Below are 23,097 nucleotides of genomic sequence, written 5' to 3'. Positions count from 1 at the left end.
TAAGAGTAGCCTGTTTTGAGAGAAAGCTCCAAGTATCTCGATCCCATCTGCTTCCCTTACGTGAGACTCCAGATTCTGAAAGGGTTGGGTTTTGCAGCCATGAAACAGAAACAGCTGAAGTGTGGGAAGGTAGTCAGTCATGACTTGCTGTGCTGGGACACAGGCCCACCCTGCGCACTTGCCCAAGATAATAAGAGGACGCCACTGCTAACCTGTTTTCTTGCCTCTCTACCTAGCATGGAAACACTACAAATCTCTGCTTTGTGCCCCTCAGAACTTTAAAAATGGTGGGCTGTATTTTCAAGCAAATCTCTTCCAAACAAAGGCAGAACTTTCAATACATTACTGTCTTATCACATAAACCTAAAAGGATTATTGAGACATGTCAGTTTCCTTCTTTTTTTCTACAGCGAGGCTCCTCCCAGGATGCAGACTGGCAGCCTGCATTTACCAAGGGTGCATTTACCAAGAACAGACGGAAGGAAGGAGCAGAGGGCAGCCTGAGATGTTCCCATGTTTGTGGCTAGAAGTGAGGAAAACCTGTTCTATGCAATTTAATCTATGTATTAAGTGTTTTTATTTTAAAATTTCATAAGTAAAATGCCTCAGGTGATTGCAAATACCATAAATAATTGATCTATTATTAGCTGGTAATATCATTGCATTTTCTTACTCCAGTAGCCATTTGGAGAACTATTTCTCTCTAATTATCATTAGGAGGTTAACCTTGTGATCTTACCATATTTTTAAAGAATAAGTTGGGAACCTTTATGAAGATATAGAACAGAGTGAACTCTGAGAGGATATGGTTCATGCAACAACCGTTCTCAGGTTATGGAAGCAAACGCATATGCAAGCAAAAACAGCGGGTGAGAGGCAAGACAGTGAAAGGGTTTTCTTGTCTGATTTTGGGTTGTGAGGCAGGGGAAGCCATTCCATTCTCATCTCATTTGTTTAGCGTGCTTCAGCACAGGAATCCAGAGGCAGGGAAGCCAAAGATTTGAAGTATGTTCTGAAGACAAAGGAAGGTTTGTGGATTTCTCCTATAAGAGACTATTCCAGGCCCAGGCGAGGATAAGAACAAACATTTATCAAACGCTGTGTGCTAAGTGCATCACATCAGTTATCTTACTGAATACTAACAACAACCCTTTGATGAGCTCTCATTATTCCCATTTCACAGATGAGGAAACTGGCAGCTCTGGGATAGGAACTCTCTGGTTAACCACGTGCACTACTGTCTGCTGCCCTCTGAGGAAAGTGTCCTTGCTTGCCTTCCCCTAAAGTAAAGGCGATTCTCTAAAAAGAGCCATTCTGATCATGTCATTTTTCTAGTTAAACACAGTGCCTCCCCATTCTTCTCGGAACAAATCCAAACTCCTTACCACTGCTTTAAAGTCTCTTCAGAACGTCACCTCTGCCTGCCTCTCTAGCCTCAGTGGCTCCCTTGTTCCTATTGTCCAGAATGGTTTTTAGCTTCTCAAATACGCCAAATGCTTTTGTTTTGGAGGTTTTGCCCAATCTGTTCCCTCTGCCTAAAACGTGTATTCCCCTCCCTCTTCCTGACTTCTCCATCCTTCAAGCCACACCAAAGTGTACCTTCCTCAGACAGTTCTTCCCAAGCCCTCTAATACACACTTCTGAAGCTGCAGTGTCCAGTGCAGTGGCCACCAGCCAGATATGACCTCTGCACCCTTGAAACACAGCGAGTCTGAAGTGAGATGTAAGCATGCAAACACGTGCCCAAGTATGACAATGGAGAACAAGAAGCATGCAAAATATATCAGTAACATGTTTTATTCATATGTTGGTTATATGTTGAAATGAGAATATTTTGGATGTGTTAGGTTAAATAAAAATACATTATTAAAATTAATTTTACCTCTGTTTACTTTTTTAAAATGTAGCAATTAGAAAATTTTAAATTACACATGTATCTTGCATCCTATTTTTGCTGGACCATGCTGTGACAGAGCATTCTGCACTTCCCTTTGGTAACACACATTACAGTTGTAATTACTTGGTTACTGACTTTTTTTTTTTTTTTTTTTACCAGACTCTAAGATCTAAGCAGGAGGACGATGTTTGTCTTATTCCCCTGGTACTCCAGTGTTGAGGCACCTGGCATATAGCGTGGCTAAATGGAGTTGTTGAAACAATAAACGCTCATTAAAGGCAGACATCCGTTAGGAAAAGGGGAGCAGCAAAATGCTGTCTCCTTTAGCAAAATAGTAACGTGGCCCTTTAATCTTAGAGAGGAAGAAAGCAGATGGTGGTTCTGAATTTGAGCTAAGATAATTTAAAAATATATTACCAGAAGTTTTTGAGACCTATTGCAGAACATGGTGACTCCAGTTAATATTAGGTAATTGTGGTGCAAAAGTAATTACAGTTTTTGTTATTACTTTTAATGACAAAAACCGCAATTACTTTTGCACCAACCTATTGTGTATTTTAAGATTGCTAAGAGAGTAAATTTCAAATGTCTCATCAAAAAAAGAGATATGTTAATTAACTTGATTTAATCATTCTATATTGTATACATATATCAAAATATCACATCATACTCCATAAATATCTGTAATTATTATTTGTCAATTAAACTCTCTGAAAACTGCAAAGCACCATTAAAAGAATATATGACCAGACATATAAATGAGAGGAATCAATTTTATCTTGTTTATAATTAAAAAAAAAAATTGTTGAGCGCATACTATGTCTCAGGTACTGTGCTGTGTGAACTTTATATGTGTGTTCTTATTTAATCCTCAGGACGAAGTGAGGAAGTAGATTCTATTATTATCAACCCATTTTTCAGATGATGAATCTGAGTCTTAGTTTAAGTAACTTGCTCAAGGCCACATAGCTCAGAAGTGGCAGGGCCAGCACTGAGCTCAAGCATTCAGCTTGCAGTCTCCTTGCTGGCTTGCTGCTATGAATGTACTGCCATAATACGGCTTCCTCAGAAAGTGTAAAGAGAAATCTCTGCCCTTAAACACAGGTTCTACCCTAACTCTCCTAATCATTGATTTTTCAAAAGCCTTAATAATGATAATCAAAAAAGCATTTTATCAAGTGCTTACTCTTTGTCAGACATGGCAATAAGAACTTTCCATGGATTATGTTATTTATTTTTCACAATAACTTCATGAAGTGAATATTTTTCATCTTTATTGAGAAAATAATAAAACTAAAGAATAGTGAAATTAGAAACAACCAAAGCGTACAACATTATACAAATGGTTAAAATAAATGATACTGCACCAGAATTAAGGAATATTTTGCCACCATTACAAATAATGCTTCATGGAAGATTTAAGAAATATGGTAAAAATTATTACATTAAAAACCTAATAGCAAGAGTATTCTTTCTCCCCATTCCTATTGAATATCATACTGGAAAGTCCCACCTTGTGCAACAAGATGAGAGAAATAAAGAAAAAGCACAGATTGAACAGGAAGAAATCAGTCTGTCTTTACTTGCAGATGACATGATTGTCTATGTAGAAAATTCCAAAGAACTCCTGGAACTAATAAGCAAGTATAAGGTCAGAGGATACAAGGTCATGTACAAAATACCAATTGTTTTTCCATATATCAGCAATGAACAATTGGAATTTGAAATAATAAAATACCTCTTAGAACATCATCCCTCCAAAATAAAGTACTTTGTATTAATCTAACAAAACATGTACAGGGCATATATAGAGATAACTATGAAACACTGACGAAGAAAATCAATGAACATCTAAATAGAGACATATTCCATGTTCATAAATTACCAGACTCAATACTGTTAAGATGTCAGTTCTTCTCAGCTTGATCTATAGACCCAATGAATCCCAACTGAAATCCCAGGAATCTGTTTCATAGATATATAGACAAACTGATTCTGCAATTACTGGAAAGGTAGAGGACCTAGACAGAATACTGTATTATGCTGTTCTTGCATTGCTATAAAGAAATACCTGATACTGGGTAATTTACAAGAAAAGAGGTTGAACTGGCTCATGGTTCTGCAGGCTGTACAGGAAACACAGCGGCATCTGCTTATGCGGAGTCCTCAGGGAGCTTTTACTCATGGTGGAAGGTGAAGTGGGAGCAGGCACTTCACATGGAAAAAGTAGGAAAAAGGGACAGAGAGTTGCGGGGAGGTGCCACACTTTTAAATGACCTGATCTCATGAGAACTCACTATGACCAAGACAGCACCAAGCCATGAAGAATCTGCCCCCATGATCCAATCACCTCCTACCAGACCTCACCTTGAGCATTGGGGATTACAATTCAACATGAGATATGGGCAAGGACACACATCCAAACTATATCAAATAGTCAACACAACACAGAAGAAAAAGGTGGAGGACTCATGCTACCTAATTTCAATAATAATATATATTCTCATAGTAGGAATTCTTGATATGATGTAATGAAAACAGTAGAACTTGATGGTCTTCTCCCCAAAATCCATAATCCTAGTCTAATCTTGAGAAAAACATTAGACAAATTCCAAGTGAGGGACAGTCTACAAAATGCCTGACCAGTATTTCTTAAAACTGTCATGGTTATCAAAAACAAGGAAAGTCTGAGAATTATAATAAAGCTAGCAATTAAGACAGTGTAATATTGGTGAATGAACAGACATGTAGATGTCCAAAAATAGACCCACATAAACACAGTCAACTGATCTTTTAAAAAGGAACAAAGACAATTCAATGGAGAGAAGACAGTCTTTTCAACGAATGGAGCTGGAAAAACTGGATGCCCATATGCTAAAACAATGAATCTACACACAGACCTTATGCCTTATATGCACATCTGTACCTCAGAAATGATTATAAACCTAAATGTAAAACACAAAACTATAAAATTTCTAGAAGAAAATATAGGGAAAAATCTAAATGACATTTAGTTTGGTGATAAGTTAGATACAACAACAAAAGCATAATCCATGAAAGAAAAAAAAATGGATGTTGGACTTGACTGAAATTAAAAACTTCTCTGCTAAGGACACTGTTAAGATGAAAAGTGAAACCACAGACTGGACTGCAAAACTCATATCTGATAAAGGACTTGTATCCAAAATATACAAAGAATTCTTCAAACAATAAGAAAAGAAGCAAATTTTTTAAATGGGCAAAAGATACCTCAACAAAGAAGACAGATGGCAAACAGCATACGAAAAGATACGCAATATCATCTGTCATTAGGGAAATGGAAATTAAGACAAGAATGAGATACCACTACACATCTATTAGAATGGCTTTAAAAAACTGACAATACCAAGCTGGCAAGGACACAGAACAAAGTAACTCTCATTCACTGCTAGTGGGAAAACAAAATGGTACAACCACTTTGGAAGACAGTTTGGCAGTTTCTTACAAAGCTAAATATAGTGTTACCACACAATCTAGCAATTGTGCTCGTAAGAATTACCCAACTGATTCGAAAACTTCTGTCCACACAAAATCTGCCCACAAATATTCATAGCAGTTTTACTCATAATTGCCAAAAAATGAAAGCAGCCAAGATGTCCTTCAACAGAAGAATAAATAAATAAACTGTAGTACATTTATATAATGCAACACTATTCAGTGTTAAAGGAAAGAAACTATCAAGCAATGCAAGGACATTGAATCGTAAGCGCATATTGCTAAGTGAAAGGCTACATGCCGCATGATGTCATTTATATGACATCAGGTAGGGAGAAAACGGCAAGGGCAAGTGGCAGAAGTACATTCCAGGCAGCAGGAGGCTTCAGGAGGAAAGCAATTTTAAAAATCATTTAGAAGGTTAGGGTATCCCAGGATGGAATGCATACTGTGACAAAATAATTTTATAATAAATGTATGAAATAACTTCAATGAAGGGAGTGGCAGAGCAGAGGCAGGTAAGGAAGGTGCTGACTTAAGAAATGAGTAGAGCATGACAGACAGAAGGCAAGGACACTGCACACAGTGCTCTATTCTATTTGATAACATTTGTTTCCCATGGGGGCCCAGGCAAACAGTTTAAACCACTGTAAATGTATATGGGAGTTAGACAGTTAAATAAATAGATGGCAGATGGTACAAGCCAAATTTCTCACTGTTGAGAGTGGGAGGTTACAAAGAGGCAAGGAGAAAGGAGTAGAATGATCCATGTGGTAATGGATTAGAGTTGGAGAAATCAGTATGAAGTCATGCTTAGCCAAACATAGATACAGATGGTTGTCTGTGTGTGCATGTGTACTTACAGATATGTGTACATGTACAGGTCAGGCTGCACACATATATTTCCTTGCTATGTCAGATGACATGGCTTAAGATATCCTAGTAGCAACAGCATGCCTAGCACCAAGCTCTTGTTAACACCATTCTTTCATCAAAGGAACCAAGAATCCTTGGCAAAATGGCTGCCTCAGACTAGAGCAGAGAACATATATGCAACTCTTTGTGCCACAGGTAAGGCAGTGCTCAACAAAACAAAATAAAACAAAGCATAGTGATAGGAGTGTGTCAAAGGAATACAGGAGCCAGGGGAAAGAGGTCCCAGTGGCCAAGGCCGGAACAATTTGAGCAATAAAATTAATATGGTAGTATTGGATTATAACCCAAAGTATAAAATAAATATCCGTGAGTGCATAGTGATATACAAAATGACAGCATAAACCAATCAACATGGGAAAGGAGACAAATCCCCCACACAGAGGAATTCCAAACAATGTAGCTATTCTGCTATCAAGAAGCTGGAGCCTAGCTCCTTGCTCCTTAAGTGTGGGCTGTGTGCACAATGACTTCCTTCCAAAGAGTTCAGTATGGAAAGCAGGGCAGGAGTTGTGGTAGAGTGACTTTACAGTGGAGAAACTTGCAGACACTACCTAAGCCAGATGATCAAGGTCAACATCAACAGTGATATGTCATACTAATAGTATATATTATTGATAGGGTGTGATGAAAATATGGTCTTCCCCAAACCCCTAGCCCCAGTCTAATATTGAGAAAAATATTAGACAAATCCCAATAGAGGGACATTCTACCAAATACTCGACCTATATCCCTTAAAACTGTCAGTCATCCAAAACAAGGAAAGACTGAGAAACAGATAGCCAAAAGGAGCCGAAGGAGACCTGGCAACTGAATGTGAAGTGGCATCCTGGATAGCATTTTAGAATAGAAAAAGGATATTGGGTAAAAATGAGGGAAATCTAAATAGACTATGGACTTTTTTTTTCTTCAAGAGACAGGGTCTTGCTCTGCTGCCCAGGCCGGAGTACCATGGCATAATCACAATTCACAGCAGCCTCAAATTCCTGGTCTCAAGTTATCCTCCTACCTTAGTCTCCCAAGTAGGTAGGACTACAAGCAGGTACCACCATGCCTGGCTGATTTAAAAAGAGTGTTTTTTTTGTTTTGTTTTGTTTTTTTTGCAGAGAGAGGAGTCTCACTGTGTTGTCCAGTCTGGTTTTGAACCCTTGGTCTCAAGGGATCCTCCTACCCTGGCCTCCCAAAGTGCTGGTATTACAGGTGTGAGCTACCACATCCAGCCTTAAACTATGGACTTTAGTTGGTGATAATGAATCAATATTTGTTCATTAAGAAAATATCCTTATAAATAAAGACAAATTAAAGATTCTCTCAGATGAGAAAAAATTTAGAATTCATAGCCGTCACAACTGCTTTAAAAGAATTTCTTAAAAAGTTCTTCAGACAGAAGAGAAATGATACCAGAGGAAAACTAAGAACATCAGGAATGAAGGAAGAGCAACAGCAATGTAACAAAAATAATTCCAGAAATGGGACAGGGATGGTGTGAAAAGTAACTTTGACATGATACAAATAGCTATTTAAAAAAATTATTGCCAAAAATAAAAAATAAAAAATTATTGCAGAGGAAATTCATTCTACATTATGGTTGGGACAATGTTAACTAATTTTTAAAATCCTTTAAAAATTTAATTGAAAAAGGAAGAATATGAAACTATATATATAGTGTAAACTAAATTTTGTTTCTATTTGTATACATTTTTCTATATGTTAACTATACAAACACACAGAGCTCTAGGAGGCAGCATTTACAGAAGTTTTTTCTGGGGGGCATGGAGTCTCACTTGTTGCCCAGGCTGGAATGCAGTGGCGCAATCTCAGCTCACTACAACCTCTGCCTCCCGGGTTCAAATTATTCTTCTGCCTCAGCCTCCCAAGCAGCTGGGACTACATGTACACACCGCCATGCCTGGCTAATTTTTAATACTTTAGTGGAGACAGGTTTCACCATGTTGTCCAGGTTGATCTTGAACTCCTGAGCTCAGGCAACCCGCCCACCTCGGCCTCCCAAAGTGCTAGGATTACAGGCATGAGGAAGATTTTTAAAAACACTGATTTTTCCAAATATTCAACATAAGTATTATATTTATGATCAGAAAGAGATAACCATTATTTTAAAAAATCCACTGTCTTGCTAGACTTCATTTTAGACTCTTGGCAGAAACACCTCCTTTCAGGCACAAAATATAAACATCAATGACTTATCTGAATGTAAATTTGGCTCACAGACTTTAAAAGACTTAAAATGTAGATTAAAAAGGAACAATTCCTGTAATATTCTAGGAAAAATGAGATTGCTTAAGTCACGTACTGTTGGAGCACCCACATCTAAGTAGCTCAAAAGACTTAAGATCAAACCTTGTTAATGTCTACATCATATATGTTAAGAAGACGGTGCAAAAGAAAATTTGATTCTGATTGAATGGAATGCATGGACATTCTAAAGCACAATGCTCATTGCAATCACAGCTACTGCAAAATGTGATGTTAACATTATTCTCATAAGTGCATCTGTCCAACTTGTTCATAAACAAGGCATGAAGACTAGCCCGAAATGAGATATTGATTGTATTATGATGTTATTTGAGTACATCAATCGAAGGGGGCAGGGCTTTTTTGGCAGTCAGGGGAATGCACATCACTGGGGAGGAGCAATGAACAGTTCCCACTTCCCATCGTTCCTCCTCCTTCTGGGCACAGACCCTCCCATCAACAAAGCTATGTATCCCACCTACACTGGCTCAGAGTGGGGATGGAGGGGTCATGTGGCCCACCATAGGCCAGCCAGAGTCCTTCCCCTATGCTCTCTCATTGTGGCTGCTGGGGAGGAACCAGGAGCTGTTGGTTGCCATGTTTCTAGGCTAGGAAAGAAGCAATAAGAGGTAGAGCCCTCAGCTCCCATCAGCTCCCATCAGCCCAAGCGTGGCTCCACTGTGACCCCCCAATTTCCTCTCTTGTTTGGTTTTTTTGAGACAGGGTCTGGCTCTGTCACCCAGGCTGGAGCGTGATGGTACCAACTTGGCTCACTGCAGCCTTTGCCCCTCAGGCTCAAGCTTGACATCCTACCACCAGAGTCTCCTGAGTAGCTTGGACTACAGGTGCATGCCACCACACCTGGTTAATTTTTGTATTTTTTGTAGTGACAGGGTCTCACCATGTTGCCCAGGATGGTCTTGTGCTCCTGGGCTCAAGTGACCCTCCCACCTCAGCCTCCCAAAGTGCTGGGATTACAGGTGTGAGCTACCGCCCCTGGTCTCTTGTTTGCTTTCAAGGTGGCTTGATCCAGCTTTCTGCCACCTGTAACTTAGAAGTCTGGAGTTATATAGTAAACTAATAATTCTGTAGCCTTGTGAAGAGGGAGAATGTTGGGGTGGGGGGTGAATAATGAAACTTTTTTTTTTTTTTTTTTACTGCAACCATAACAGATGAAATGAAACACTGTTGTCTCAGAAATCCTTCCAGTTCGGGTGACAAGGCTCTTAAAGTGTGTATTTTGGTATTTTGGTACTTAACTGCAATCTCTCTCAGTACCAGATTCTGAAATAATTATCTGTTTATCTATCTCTCTCCCCCATTAGGTGGTTTGCTCTTTGAAGTCAATAATTCATTGCATTGGACTTTTTGGACTTTGTATCTCCAGAGTCTACATGGCACATAGTAGAAACTTAATAAATGTTAGTTAATATAAAAAGGATTAAATAGGGCTGGGCACGGTGGCTCACACCTGTAATCCCAGCACTTTGGGAGGCCGAGGCTGATGGATCGCCTGAGGTCAGGAGTTCAAGACTAGTCTGACCAACGTGGTGAAACCCAGTCTCTACTAAAAAATACAAAAATTAGCTGGGCATGGTGGTGGAGGCCTATAATCCAAGCTACTCGGGAGGTTGAGGCAGGGGAATTGCTTGAACCCGGGAGGTGGAGGTTGCAGTGAGCCAAGATTGCACCATTGCACTCCAGCCTGGGCAACAGAACAAGACTCTGTCTCAAAAAAGCGAAACAAAAAAAACAAAACAAAACAAAAAGGATTAAATAAAATATAGTTATTCTTTATGCTATTACAAAATTACCTTACTCCTTCAAACTTTGTTAATTAGAAATTTGTGGCTAGGCTAGAAAAATTAATTTACTCAAGCAAAAAGGGGATTATTAACCCATTTAGTAGTGTAAGAAACTGTAAAAAGAATGATTAAACTAATTAAGAGAATAAATTGTTTCAAGCAGACCATAGCCATTCAAAGTCACCTATTCATACAGAAATAATTCGTGAGCTAAGTTACAAATAACATCCCTCTACCTATTCATTAAATTAGGTCCCTGAGGATGTCTATTAAATAATGCTTTGTTAGCCTGGTTCACTTAGCTGTTTTTACTTGAAATATTACATAAATCAACCTTTTATTAATTTAAAAGGTGACACCTGAAATCATATACAGAGTTAACTTATAAACATAAATGATCTTAAATCTGTAACATATAATAGAGGGCCAAACTAAACCTGATTAAATTCTTGCTGATTTATGTCTCATTATTTCATTTTTTTCAGACACATTTTAATTTCATTCATGCCCCAGGCATGTCCTACTCAGTGCAAATCCCTACCATCTATCTCATTATCACTCTCTAATCTAATGTTTATCATTATTAGCTATTGACTGGACCCAGGTACAGTGCAAAAGTCTAATTACACTTCATTCTTGGATACTGCCCAGTACAGGGACCTTCAAAACAGGTTTCCAAACTGACTCTACCCTCATCCTTCCCTTCCTCAGTTGATGGCAGTTGCATCCTTCCACGTGTTCAGGCCAAAAACCTTGAAGTCACCCTTGAGTCCCTTCTCTCTTACCTCATATTTAATTCATCAGAAAATCCTATGGACTCTATTTCCAAAAATCCATCTAGAATGCAACACTTTCCACCCCTCCACTGCAACTTCACCATCATCTCTAGCTTTCCATGAAGTACACACAAGTTTCCTAGGACTCAAAGAATTTAGTAACACTGTTATTTAAAACTACTTCCATCCCCAGCTTCCTATTTTTGTGAATGAGTTTTCCCAGTGCTTACGTACATAAAAACCGAGAAGAAGAACGAAACTGCTATTTCCTAAAGGTACATAAATTGACTTTTTAAAATAATTCATTTGTTAAAACACTTGCCAAGTCACCCAGTGATGCATTTCTGATAGTAATTTACTTTAATGTTTAATAATTTTGTACAGAAATTTATAAAATATTTATTTTGTTTTGATGATCATATATAATTACTTATTGTCATAACTCAATCTAGAAGAAAAACTGTAATAAAGACCCATGGTCACGAGAGATTTCAAAACACAAATATTTAAATGTAAGTACATATTTTTGATAAATGTTCAGTATGAGGGTGATCCATAAGAGACTTTCAATCACAAACATATGTTACAACATGAAGCTGCCATATTAACCCTGGGCAGCTCATATTTGGACAGTTAACATGAGTGAAAAATAATATTTTTAAGATGCTGTTGTGTTTGAGTCTTTGTTATCATAGCTGAACCCAGATGATAAAGTCATCTGGCCTGGAAAACAATATGTTACCAGAGAATAAAATTCTGTGGAGGAAATAAAATGGGAATATGATCTAAACAACAAAAGGAAGTAATATAACATTGTAACTATTAAAAAGCTTGTTCATATATTTTTTAAAATGGTGAGCAACACATTATTTTTCACAATGCCTGGTCTAATATACCGTTAGCATTCCATAAAAACTTGCTGATTAATAGACCCATTCCTTGAGAAAATTTGTTTAACTTACAGGACTGGAACTCAATTATTCTGTACTGACTTGCAGACCAGACTATGCTGCATTTAGCAAAGTCAAATATCTACAATATGTGAGAATGGAAGACTATATATGTGCACATATGAATGGATGAATGAGTGAATGAGCTGGTTATTTCGGTGGTTTCCAAGTACTAGGAATCTTACAAATGAAAATAACATTTACTACTAATATTTCCACTTTTCATCCAAACATTTTGTGCCATGTAACTAAAACTTGAAGGTTAGACATGCATGAACATGGGAATGACCACCAGAGGGAGCTCACGTGTTTTTCTGAATATGCCAGACACCAAATTGAGAAAAAGGAAGAAAAACACACACAAAATAGAAAGCTGAGGGTGGGCGCATGGGGGTGGAGGTGGGGAGTGGGGGGGTGTGAGGAGGGGTGGGAAGGGGACAGGGAAGCATTACCTGTTACTTAAGAGACTATATTATTGAATGACAGAACCATTTATGCATCTATGTTACAAATCCTTTTACTAGGCAGCTGTACACTGCAATGCTTTGACACTTATAAAAGGAGAATTGGTTAAATGTAAGATTTAAAAAATCTCACATACCCTAAAACTAGCAGGTCCTGGGTGGGCTGCTGTGATAACATCCATGACTCTCCGCTGTGCCCCAAACAAGCCAGCTGCCTTCTCCAGCTTATCTTTGTGTTCCTGCTCTCACTCTCTATTCCGGTTCATCTTTGTGGTTAACTTTGGAGGAAGGTTTGGGTGTGGCTTCCTCACTTTGTTTGGGATTGGGCTATCAAATTACAGCACCAGAGGAGCACTTGGTGTGACTTGGGAATTTCTGATTCTCCTGTCTGAGCCAAGTTATAAGGACAGTAAGATGAATGACTTTCCATTTGTTGTCCTAAAGTCTTCCCAGAACTGAGAAGTGAACCAAGTGCTAACAGGATGCAAGAGGACCTCTCTAAGGCTTTCCAGGCCCAATCTCCACTTACACCAGAACCTACAGGCCTGCCTCAGAGAGTGCCCCAAGCTAGAAAAATATCCTGGGACTGAGGCTATAGAAACAGCATGTGATCTTGTCTAGAATTACGCTCCATGTAAACTACGTTTTCTATTTGAGATCAGTGTCAAGTTTTGGAATCCCCTCCCACCTGTCCATCCCCGCCCCAGCCTGGCTTGATCTTACTAATCCTTTTATTGTGGTAAGTCAGATCACCATTATACCAGTGAGGGAACTGAAGCTCCTGGAAATGAGTGACTTGTTCAGTGTCACTGGCTATTAAGTGTCAGGGATGGAAACTGACAAACATGCGCTTCTGGGGACACGGATTGTAACAGTGAATGAGTATTGAACCCCGTCATACTAATGTCTTTGGAGACAGAAAGAAAATTATTGTCTTCCTTTTCCCTCAAACTACAATTGAGTGAAAAGCATGACAGAAGTGAATTCAATGACTTAGCCCTTGTTCTACCCAGAATTTTCATGGTATGCTTTCCCAAGTTTCTTTTATGTCTGGATGGGGTGATCATAAATCATGTATGCAAATAAATTAGCACAAACAAATTGAATTCCACAGGCTTAGGTACTGGGCTGAATGCTGCTAAATTTAACATGCTTATTAATGCCTTGAATATGGAATCAAATCAAAAACATTCTTATCAAATTTAACAATGATACCCAATTGAGTGGGGGTGGTTGGCAGTTAGGAGAGCTAGTTTGAAATTTAAAATGACCTTGACAAACAGAAAAGGAAAAAGAGGGCAAAATTCAATAGAAAGCTTTGCAAAGTAATTCATTCAAAAGAGGGGGGCAAACAAAGAGAACAACAGAAATGAAGGAGTATTGACTGGGTAATTATAATGGAAAAGGAGCTGGAGGTCAGAGTGAACAATAGCCTCCAAACTCAATCTAGTTCTGTCATTTTAAAAAAGAAGGCATGCCGGGCGCGGTGGCTCAAGCCTGTAATCCCAGCACTTTGGGAGGCCGAGACGGGCGGATCACGAGGTCAGGAGATCGAGACCATCCTGGCTAACATGGTGAAACCCCGTCTCTATTAAGAAATACAAAAAACTAGCCGGGCGAGGTGGCGGGCGCCTGTAGTCCCAGCTACTCGGGAGGCTGAGGCCGGAGAATGGCGTGAACCCGGGAGGTGGAGCTTGCAGTGAGCTGAGATCCGGCCACTGCACTCCGGCCTGGGCTACAGAGCGAGACTCCGTCTCAAAAAAAAAAAAAATAAATAAATAAAAAAAATAAATAAAAAAGAAGGCATGATTTTGAGAAGTACAAATAGGGGGAAACTCAAACTAATGCCCCCTCCAGACTCAAAATAGATCAAGCTCTTTGAGGAGGGGTGAGGAAGGTGTTTTGTTGGGACACTGGAATGCCTGTGGCTTGGAAACCAGGTTTTTATACTTTGAAAGGGATCCTTAGAAAGAAGAGTGCCTAAAATAATTCAAAAGAGAAGATTCGGGTACTCTTCCTTTGTTCATGCAATGCTCTCAGCCTGGCATATCGTTTTCCTTTCCCCTGGGTAGCAACCACCCAGACACTGCCTCCTCTGTGGGGTACTTTGAACCCCTTCCCTTCTTCTTAACAAGAACTTCACAGTCCCACTATGTGTCTCCACAAAGCAGATACTAGAGGCCAGCACTGGCTAAGTCCTTGGCATACATTATCTCATTAATACTCTTGAACACCTCCCTGGGCAAGACACTACTATTATTCTCCTTCTGTAGATGAGGAAACAAATGAGTAAGGCAGTTAAGTAACTTGTTCATGTTCATTTGCTAGAAACTGGCAGAGCTGAGAGTTTAACTGAAACCCTAGGAGCTCCTAAATCCCCGTCCTGAGGCCATGCTACCCTGACGACATGAGCACCCCCAATACTTCACTATTCTTATTTGTTCACGTGCGCTTCTATCTAGGCTGCAGCGCCATATTTTCATAGTCCTATATGAAGGCTGGAGATTGATCAATAAGTGTTCATTAAATTAAAGGTTTTCAAGCAAGCAGTGGTATATTCCATGGGTGTTTCTGAGTCATTCTTTGGCTGAAGGGAAATAGAAAACTAAATTAAACTAAAAAGGATTTCGACATTTATAAAAACTGGTAATAGGAATTCTGAACAATTCTGGACCATATTAGTAAAGGTGATTTGACCATTTTCTTTTCTGAAAATTTTAAAGAACTGAAATTGTTATATCCACATTTATACACGTACAAATACATATGTATGTATCTATATATATTATGTGGATGTGTATATATATGTGCATTTATCTGTCATCTATCTTCAACGTCTTGTCATCTAAAGGTAAAGACGGTAACTACAGAATATTTAATATCTGTGGACTCAGGGAGGCTGCCTGACACAGAATTTTTGGTAGAAGAGAATCTAAACCCTAAATGACATGTCAACACTAGATTAGTTTATCCAATCTGAGAACATTCAATTTTCTCTCCTAACCATAAGACATATTTTGCAAATAATTTGTTCTCAGTTTCTCAAAACGAGAACAATAAAAATTCAAACACATCAAACATTAAGTGATACTAGCTATTTTATTCTCACGGTTAATTGAGATAACATGCTAGCAGCCCAAAGTAACTGGTGATGATGATAACTGCCTTCAGTACAGGAGAAAATATTACTGAAGACAGCAATATACTCTCCCACAGCTTGGAAGCAGCAGCTGTGTACATTACTAATAACATGACATCACACTCCTCCCTCCCCACCGACAGTGGAACAATTCTGAGCTGCATCTCAAGGCCATGCAATGTTTTAAGTGAGAGCAAGAAGAAGCTTTTGGCCAAAGAGAAACTCATTTATTTTAACATTATTACTATTATTAAACTATCAAACATTACACAGGTTATCTGGGATAGCTTGCCAAGTCAAATTCTGATGACTGAAAAGATGGAGGGAACATTTTCAAAACAGGGCCGTGCAGTATATCTCAGCTGCAACTCTAGAAAATCGTCAGCATGACAACAGCATTAAAAAGTTCCATTTCATAAGAGAGATTTAAAAAATTACAAAGAAACCAAACATAGAATATTAAAACAATCACAAAATGTAATACATAGTATTACAAAAATAATTCTAAAATATAGCAATGAACCATGGCCCCAATACACCCCAATACATCTTCTTTCACCAACAAACTCATGGCAAGCAGGTCCTAGGAACAATGTCGAGGGCATTCAAATGCAATTAACACACAGCCTAACTGACAATAAAAGGATCAGAGTTCTAGAGTATTACCTACATTTCCTATTTACCATTTAGATGGATGACAACACGTCATCCTAAAAATGCAATCGGCTTACCACTGCAGAAGCTAGAGAGAGAGATGGTATGGCTAGCTTTTGCAAGAGTTGAGGAACAGATGGAATAAAAAGCAGAAAGAAATTCAGCACGGACAGTCTGCCCCATAAAATGCATAACTTACAAGTACAAAAACAAACATTTCCTCAGAGACTGGAGAACTGAAGATGTCCTTGGCACCTTCGACATGAAGTCACGGTGTTTTCTAGGAGGTGGGGCAAAATAAGTCCTCTTGGGGGCTATGCTTTCTAATAGGCCAGCTAACGAAAGGAGTATTTACACACTACACAGCTCACAGGATTGGGCCAGCAGCACTGCTAATCTAATCTTCGTTTGGGTGATAAGCAATGTGTCCTTCAAAATCAGGACAAGCTGGCTCAAGATTTTCAAAGCTTCAGCATTTTGTGGTTTCGCTCTCCTATTAGAGTTTTGTACCCTGGCCAGTTACACGTGAGTTTCAGAATGGTAATGGCACTAGTGAGGCCACTGGTACCCTAGAGCAGAGGGACACAGCTGCCAGGGGTACACTGGTGACCCTGGCCAAGGTGTCTTCATAGGCTCGGCCTGGATCAATCATGTTGTAAAGCAGGGTTTTAAAAACTGTGTTCCACAGAAAACAGTTTGAATTCTGTTGGTCTTCGAAAGGTGGAGTTGAAAGGGTTTATACAGCCTTATGGGATTATCTCTGATTGTTGGGTTTTTTCTTTTCTTTTTTTTTTTTGTTTTTAGAGACTAGGTCTCACTCTGTCAGCCAGGCTGGAGTGCAGTGGTGCAATTCTAGCTCACTGCAGCCTCAACTCCTGGGCTTAAGTCATCCTTTTGCCTCAGCCTCTCAAGCTGGGATTACTGGTGTGAGCCATCAATTATCTGAATTTTTAATATTTTAAGTTTGTATGAGGATACACAATTTCTTATTTCTTTACCTGGCCCAGAATTTCATTGTCATGGCCAGTCTGTAGTGATAAAATGTTGTCATATAATAGGTGGAAAATATTCTAATTTGTTCTCTCTAACCTTAAAAAAGAGCAACAATAAAGAGAAATAAATGTTATTATATTCCCTAAAAATTCCCCAAATTTCTAACCTTTTGACCCTTGCAGTCAAAAGGTTGTTATTATTCTACTGCCCTTCCCTTAATGAGAATTTCCACAAACTGTGAAAGTTATTTCCTTACTAGTTGCCATTTGAAACCTTACATCTTTATAATAATTTCTAAAACTTATTCTTCATATAAATGACCCATAGTTTTTAAAGTTTGAGAAACTCCTGCTTTAAGTAATCTTTAAGATGAGACTTGCCAAGTGGTTTGAGATGATCTCCAGACTGGGTCATTACTAATTACTAGCACGAATTATTCTAGCATTTGGGGAACAATTTTGAGCTCCACGTTGATAGTCATTTATAGTGAGAAAGCATTCTTCAGTATTTAGCAAAAAGCTTATTAACCATACTATCAATACTGTAACTGCCTAAAAAATGAGGACCTCGGGCTGGGCGCGGTAGCTCACGCCTGTAATCCCAGCACTTTGAGAGGCTGAGTCGGCAGATCACGAGGTCAACAGATGGCGACCATCCTGGCCAACATGGTGAAACCCTGTCTCTACTAAAAATACAAAAATTAGCTGGGTATGGTGGCGCGCACCTGTAGTCCCAGCTACTCAGGAGGCTGAGGCAGGAGAGTCACTTGAACCCAGGAGGCAGAGGTTGCAGTGAGCCAAGATCATACCATTGCACTCCAGCCTGGCGATAGATTGAGATTCCGTCTCAAAAAACAAAACAAAACAAAACCACACATACACACATACACAAAATGAGGACCCCAGATGATCCTCTGGGAAACAAGATGTTTATAAATCAGGAAATGAGATTATGTTGTAATATCTCTGTGAGTCTACTTCTCTGGCTCCTTCCACAATGAAGTGAAGTATTACCTTCTAAAACTAGGAAACCCCATAGCAGTTGCCCTTTCAGAAGTATGGAGTACAATAAGCAACAAAATCTGCATAAGTAGCCAAAAATTAAAGACAGGGTCATTATTTCAAAGGGCAACCGTAATATTCAGCATTCAGCATTCAAGCTTTCTTATCACTGTGATTTTTAACTTCAGTGTTAAACATGATCAGTCAAATATAGCACATATAAAAGACAGAAACAAATACAACTTTAATAGATCAAAGAGAATTCCTTTAACAATCACAACCCTATCAAAATAATCAACTGGTTTTATTGGCTCCATGGTTTTCCTTCCTTCCTTTCTTCTTTCCTCCTTCCCTCCTTCCTGCCTGCCTTCCCTCCTTCCCTCCCTCCCTCCCTCCTTTCTTTCCCTTCCTTCCTTCCTCCCTTCCCTCCCTCTGTCCCCCCACCCCTCCCCCTCCTTCCTTCCTTCCCTCCCTCCTTTCTCTCCCTTCCCCTTCCTCTTTCCTTCCTTCCTTCCTTTCCTTCCTTCCTTCTCTTCCTTCTCTTTCTCTCTTTCTCTCTTTCTGTTTCTTTCTTCTCACTTCTGTTGCCCAGGATAGAGTGTAGTGATACATTTATGGCTCAGTGTAGCCTCAACTTCCCAGGCTCAACTGATCCTCCTAGGACTACAGGTGTGCACCACCACATTCAGTGTGTGTGTGTGTGTGTGTGTGTGTGTGTGTGTGTGTGTGTGTGTGCAGATAGAGTCTCACTATGTGTCCTGGCTGTGTAGTTGTTTTTCTAACATTTTTCTTGATATTTTACAGGTTCCAGGGTCCTGTGTCATCTAACATTAAATGTCTTTATCAATTATAATGAATAGTAGACAAAACAATCCAGCAAGTAGCTGCCCATCCATTTGTTTCTACAAAGGTGCAATATATGAAAAGGAATTTATTTTTGTGCAAGGTAAGCCTGAGTCTGAGAAGAAAATGTAGCTGGCAAGGCAGCCACAAACAGCACTTGTTGATGTGTGCATATTTGATTAAAAGTTAAACACGGTGGCTGGGCGCAGTGGCTAACGCCTGTAATCCCAGGACTTTGGGAGGCCAAGGCGGGCGGATCACGAGGTTAGGAGATCAAGACCATCCTGGCTAACATGGTGAAACCCCGTCTCTACTAAAAATACAAAAAATTAGCCGGGCGTGGTGGTGGGCGCCTGTAGTCCCAGCTAGTCGGGAGGCTGAGACAGGAGAATGGCGTGAACCCGAGAGGCAGAGCTTGCAGTGAGCCGAGATTGTGCCACTGCATTCCAGCCTGGGCAACAGAGACTCTGTCTCAAAACAAAACAAAACAAAAAACAGTTAAACATGGTGATTAACAAAATGAGGAGAAGCTGGAGAATTTTTTTTTTCTACAAATAATCTGTTTGGACACTGAAACAATAGTCTAAATGCTTTTATTTCTGTCCACAGGCATATTATTATTGTTTTGAAATATAAGCGGAATATAATATTGCCCAAAATGTAGTTAAAGAAGCTAAAGGATAAAAGAAATCATCATAACACAACTTGTCTCCTCCAAAAGAAACATTTTCAATTAACACCACTTTAAGACTCTCAGGCTCCTTTTTATCTTTCTAGCGCTTCAACTCTGCTCATGAACGTCTTTCATTTCATTTGCTGTACTTTGACTGATGGCATTGGAGAGCTTTCCTAATAACACATGGTGATGATCCATCTACTCTACTTGCTAATAGAGAATTAAAGTGTGCTTCTCTGTTTGTTAGAGAATGTGACCTACAATAGCCTGGACAAATACAAATAAGCGTATACTACACTAGTATTAGGGAGATGGCCTGGCCAGTTCCCCAAATCTTTCAGAACAACATGCTAACCGTTCATTGTATCTGACAAGCTCATTGTTCTGCAAACTTTAAATTCCTATTTTGTCACAAAGTGAGCTACATGATGACAGCTGTTAGACCCTCTGCTTAGAGCCCTGTGCCTGTTGTTCCACTGCAGGGAGAGCCTGCCTAAAGGTCACTGGGTGCCCAAGAGCAACGGCGCTTCCTTTTGAAGCCTAGAACATTTCAGCCCTCCCAGGGCTGGGATGTTCTGTGTGAGCTCCCCACATCACTGATAGTCTCTTGATGAGGAAGTACAAGGCCTTTCTGTCTTCTTTATTTGGCAAATGATTTGTGTATTATTTGTTGTAGGATGGATAATTTGGGACATCCATGTCCAAAATGCTGGCAAGATCAGTTTGTTGCTTTAGAACCTTTATGAGCCTGATTATCTAGAGCTTGACTCAACATACAAAGATATTTTTTATGACTAAATATCAATGGCAAGGTTCACTGAAGAAGGGGCAGCCATAAAAGGCAAAAGGACAGTTACTTTATTAAAGGGTAGGACATTTTTCAGAGGTGAAGAGTAGCTAGAAAATGATACAAGACTTGAGAAAATACTAACCACAATAATAGTCCCAACCTTTACTGAGCCTACCTACTCTCCTTGTCTGTGCCTTCTCCACAGATTATCTCATTCAATATTCACAATTTCCTTTTAAGGTAACATCCACATTTTAAAGAGGAGATGAGGATGTTTAGACAAACCAAGTAGCTTGGGCAAGACCACACAGTTAGGAGCTGAAATCCTTCGCTGGACCAAACGAAGTAAATTTTGGTGTGACATTTGAAGTGACACTGCTAGGTCTTAAACCCAAGTTTGGCCAGGTGTGGTGGCTCATGCCTGTAATCCCAGCACTTTGGGAGGCCCAGGCTGATGGATCACTTGAGGTCGGGAGCTGAAGACCAGCCTGGCCAACATGGTGAAACCCCATCTCTACTAAAACTACAAAATCGGCTGGGTGTGGTGGCGCATGCCTGTAATCCCAGCTATTCGGGAGGCTGAAGCAGGAGAATCACTTGAATCCGGGAGGCAGATGTTGCAGTGAGCTGAGATTGCACCTCTGCACTCCAGCCTGGGCGGCAGAGCGAGACTCCATCACAAAAAAACAAAAAGCAAAAAACAACCCCCACCCCCCAAGTTTGTAGTGCTATAGCAGTGGGCTAGAATTCCCAACCAGTCCTTTTAAAACCAACACTATGAAAAGGAGGAGGAGCTAAAGAAAGCCAGAGCCTGATATCTGAGAAGGGATATGGAAATAATCTAAATTGAATTCAGAGAGTATATCTTCCCACAGACACAGGACTGAACGCAGAGAAAGGCAAGGGTGACAATCCTGTAACATTGCCACTTGGGTACAGCAAAGGATACAATTATAAGGTGACACATCTGAAAGTCAACCAAGCACTGCTTCCAATCAATCACTGCATACTCCTATCATTAACCCTTCCATGTTGTTGTCTAAATTTAGATGTCAGTTAATAGAAAGAATATTATTATTATTTGCATGCAAAGGTATGCCACTAAACCATGACCACTCTTGGAATGCTTGCTATTTCTTCGTGAAATCTTTGTCCTAAACCTTCTACTCTTTTACAGAAAGAATACAGTTTTACAGAAACAATTATAGCAATTAATTATTTTCAGTTTCCAAAAAGAAATGTTAACACTAGTGCACTTGGATATAATTAGACAAATTCATCAACTGACCCTGAATTTCATCGTTTGTATTCCTGCTAAGGAAAAACAACTAGTTTTCTATATGCTATTAGGCTAATGATTTGTTTGACTGCCATATATGCATCATGGGAAAAAGAAAACACTTAGTAACTGTAGCATTTGCCCCCTAGAATAACCTTTCTTCAGACTGGTTAAAATCAGGGACATGTGACGACCATGTCAGAGCAATCAACCTTCTGCCCTTTCTATTTCAAAGTGACTTGCCAAAGATGCCAGAATGAGATTAGAAAAATATTTATTGCTCTGTTGAATGTGGGTCAAGAGCTCTCTTTGCTGGTAGGGTTACCATGAATATTTTTTACCTTTTAACAATTTTTAGAAGATAGGCACAGAGAGTAGCTACTCACGTTCTCCTTGTCAGGAATCCCTAAAGGAGGAAAAAGAGACAGAGAGAGGCCATGAATTGTATAATCAACCAGTAAAGTGGAATTGAAATTTTGCTGAACCAAACCAAGTAAAATTTCAGTGTTTTCAATTTGCATTTCCATGAAAACTTATATAATGCTGCTTAGAAATATAAAAACTTACATAATGCTGCTTAAATAAATCAGTGAATCAGGAGCAGGGCCATGTGCCCAGACACCAAAATCCAGGCTTATTTTGCTTCTACCATATGCTTTACTTTCACAGAGGTAAACACTCATCACGGATTCATTCTCACCATGAAAGCAACCAATTCCACTGATTTCGGCACCAGAACACTTGGAATTTTGGATAGGCACATCAACTCTTAAGTTTCACATGCTGTGATTTTACTTTGCAAACCACCCCACTCGGCTCTAGTGATTTGAAGCTGGGGCAAGTAGCACATGAAAGACATTGGAAAACAACTTCCATTGTGAGCAAAGCAAACTCCGGCCATCTCCAAGTCAAGTCTGAGCATGGCAGAGGCTGTTTCCAGGGGTATCTCAGTGTTCTTAGCTGAAGGCTAATGACTCATCCATTTGCTCATTTGTCATTGATTTACAAACATTTCATGAGTATCTACTACAGGCAGTCCTATTCCTTTTCACCTCCTTCAGGCTTCTCCCCTGACTGACATGGTAAGGGTGGCCACACTGGGAGGTTCACTGCCCCAGCAGAGCTTAATGCCTCCAGTACAGCAGGCACAAGTGACCTTATATAGAGGAG

General features: G+C 39.5%; 1 protein-coding gene across 4 annotated transcripts in view; it reads right to left on the bottom strand.

The window, feature by feature from the left end:
• RAPGEF4 (Rap guanine nucleotide exchange factor 4) overlaps nucleotides 1–23,097 on the bottom strand; it is a 307,950-nt gene that overhangs the window by 107,795 nt on the left and 177,058 nt on the right. For all 4 annotated transcript variants that reach the window (XM_003907614.3, XM_009182453.2, XM_003907616.5 and 1 more), the window contains one exon: nucleotides 22,314–22,333. In XM_003907614.3, coding sequence (XP_003907663.1) covers nucleotides 22,314–22,333 — 20 coding nt within the window. The remainder of the gene's footprint in view (nucleotides 1–22,313; nucleotides 22,334–23,097) is intronic.

This window comes from Papio anubis, chromosome 10 (genome assembly GCF_008728515.1).
Source record: "Papio anubis isolate 15944 chromosome 10, Panubis1.0, whole genome shotgun sequence".
NCBI classification, from domain to species: Eukaryota; Metazoa; Chordata; class Mammalia; order Primates; family Cercopithecidae; genus Papio; species Papio anubis.
The sequence above is the reverse complement of the archived record's forward strand: the minus strand, read 5'-3'. Positions and strand labels throughout refer to the sequence as shown.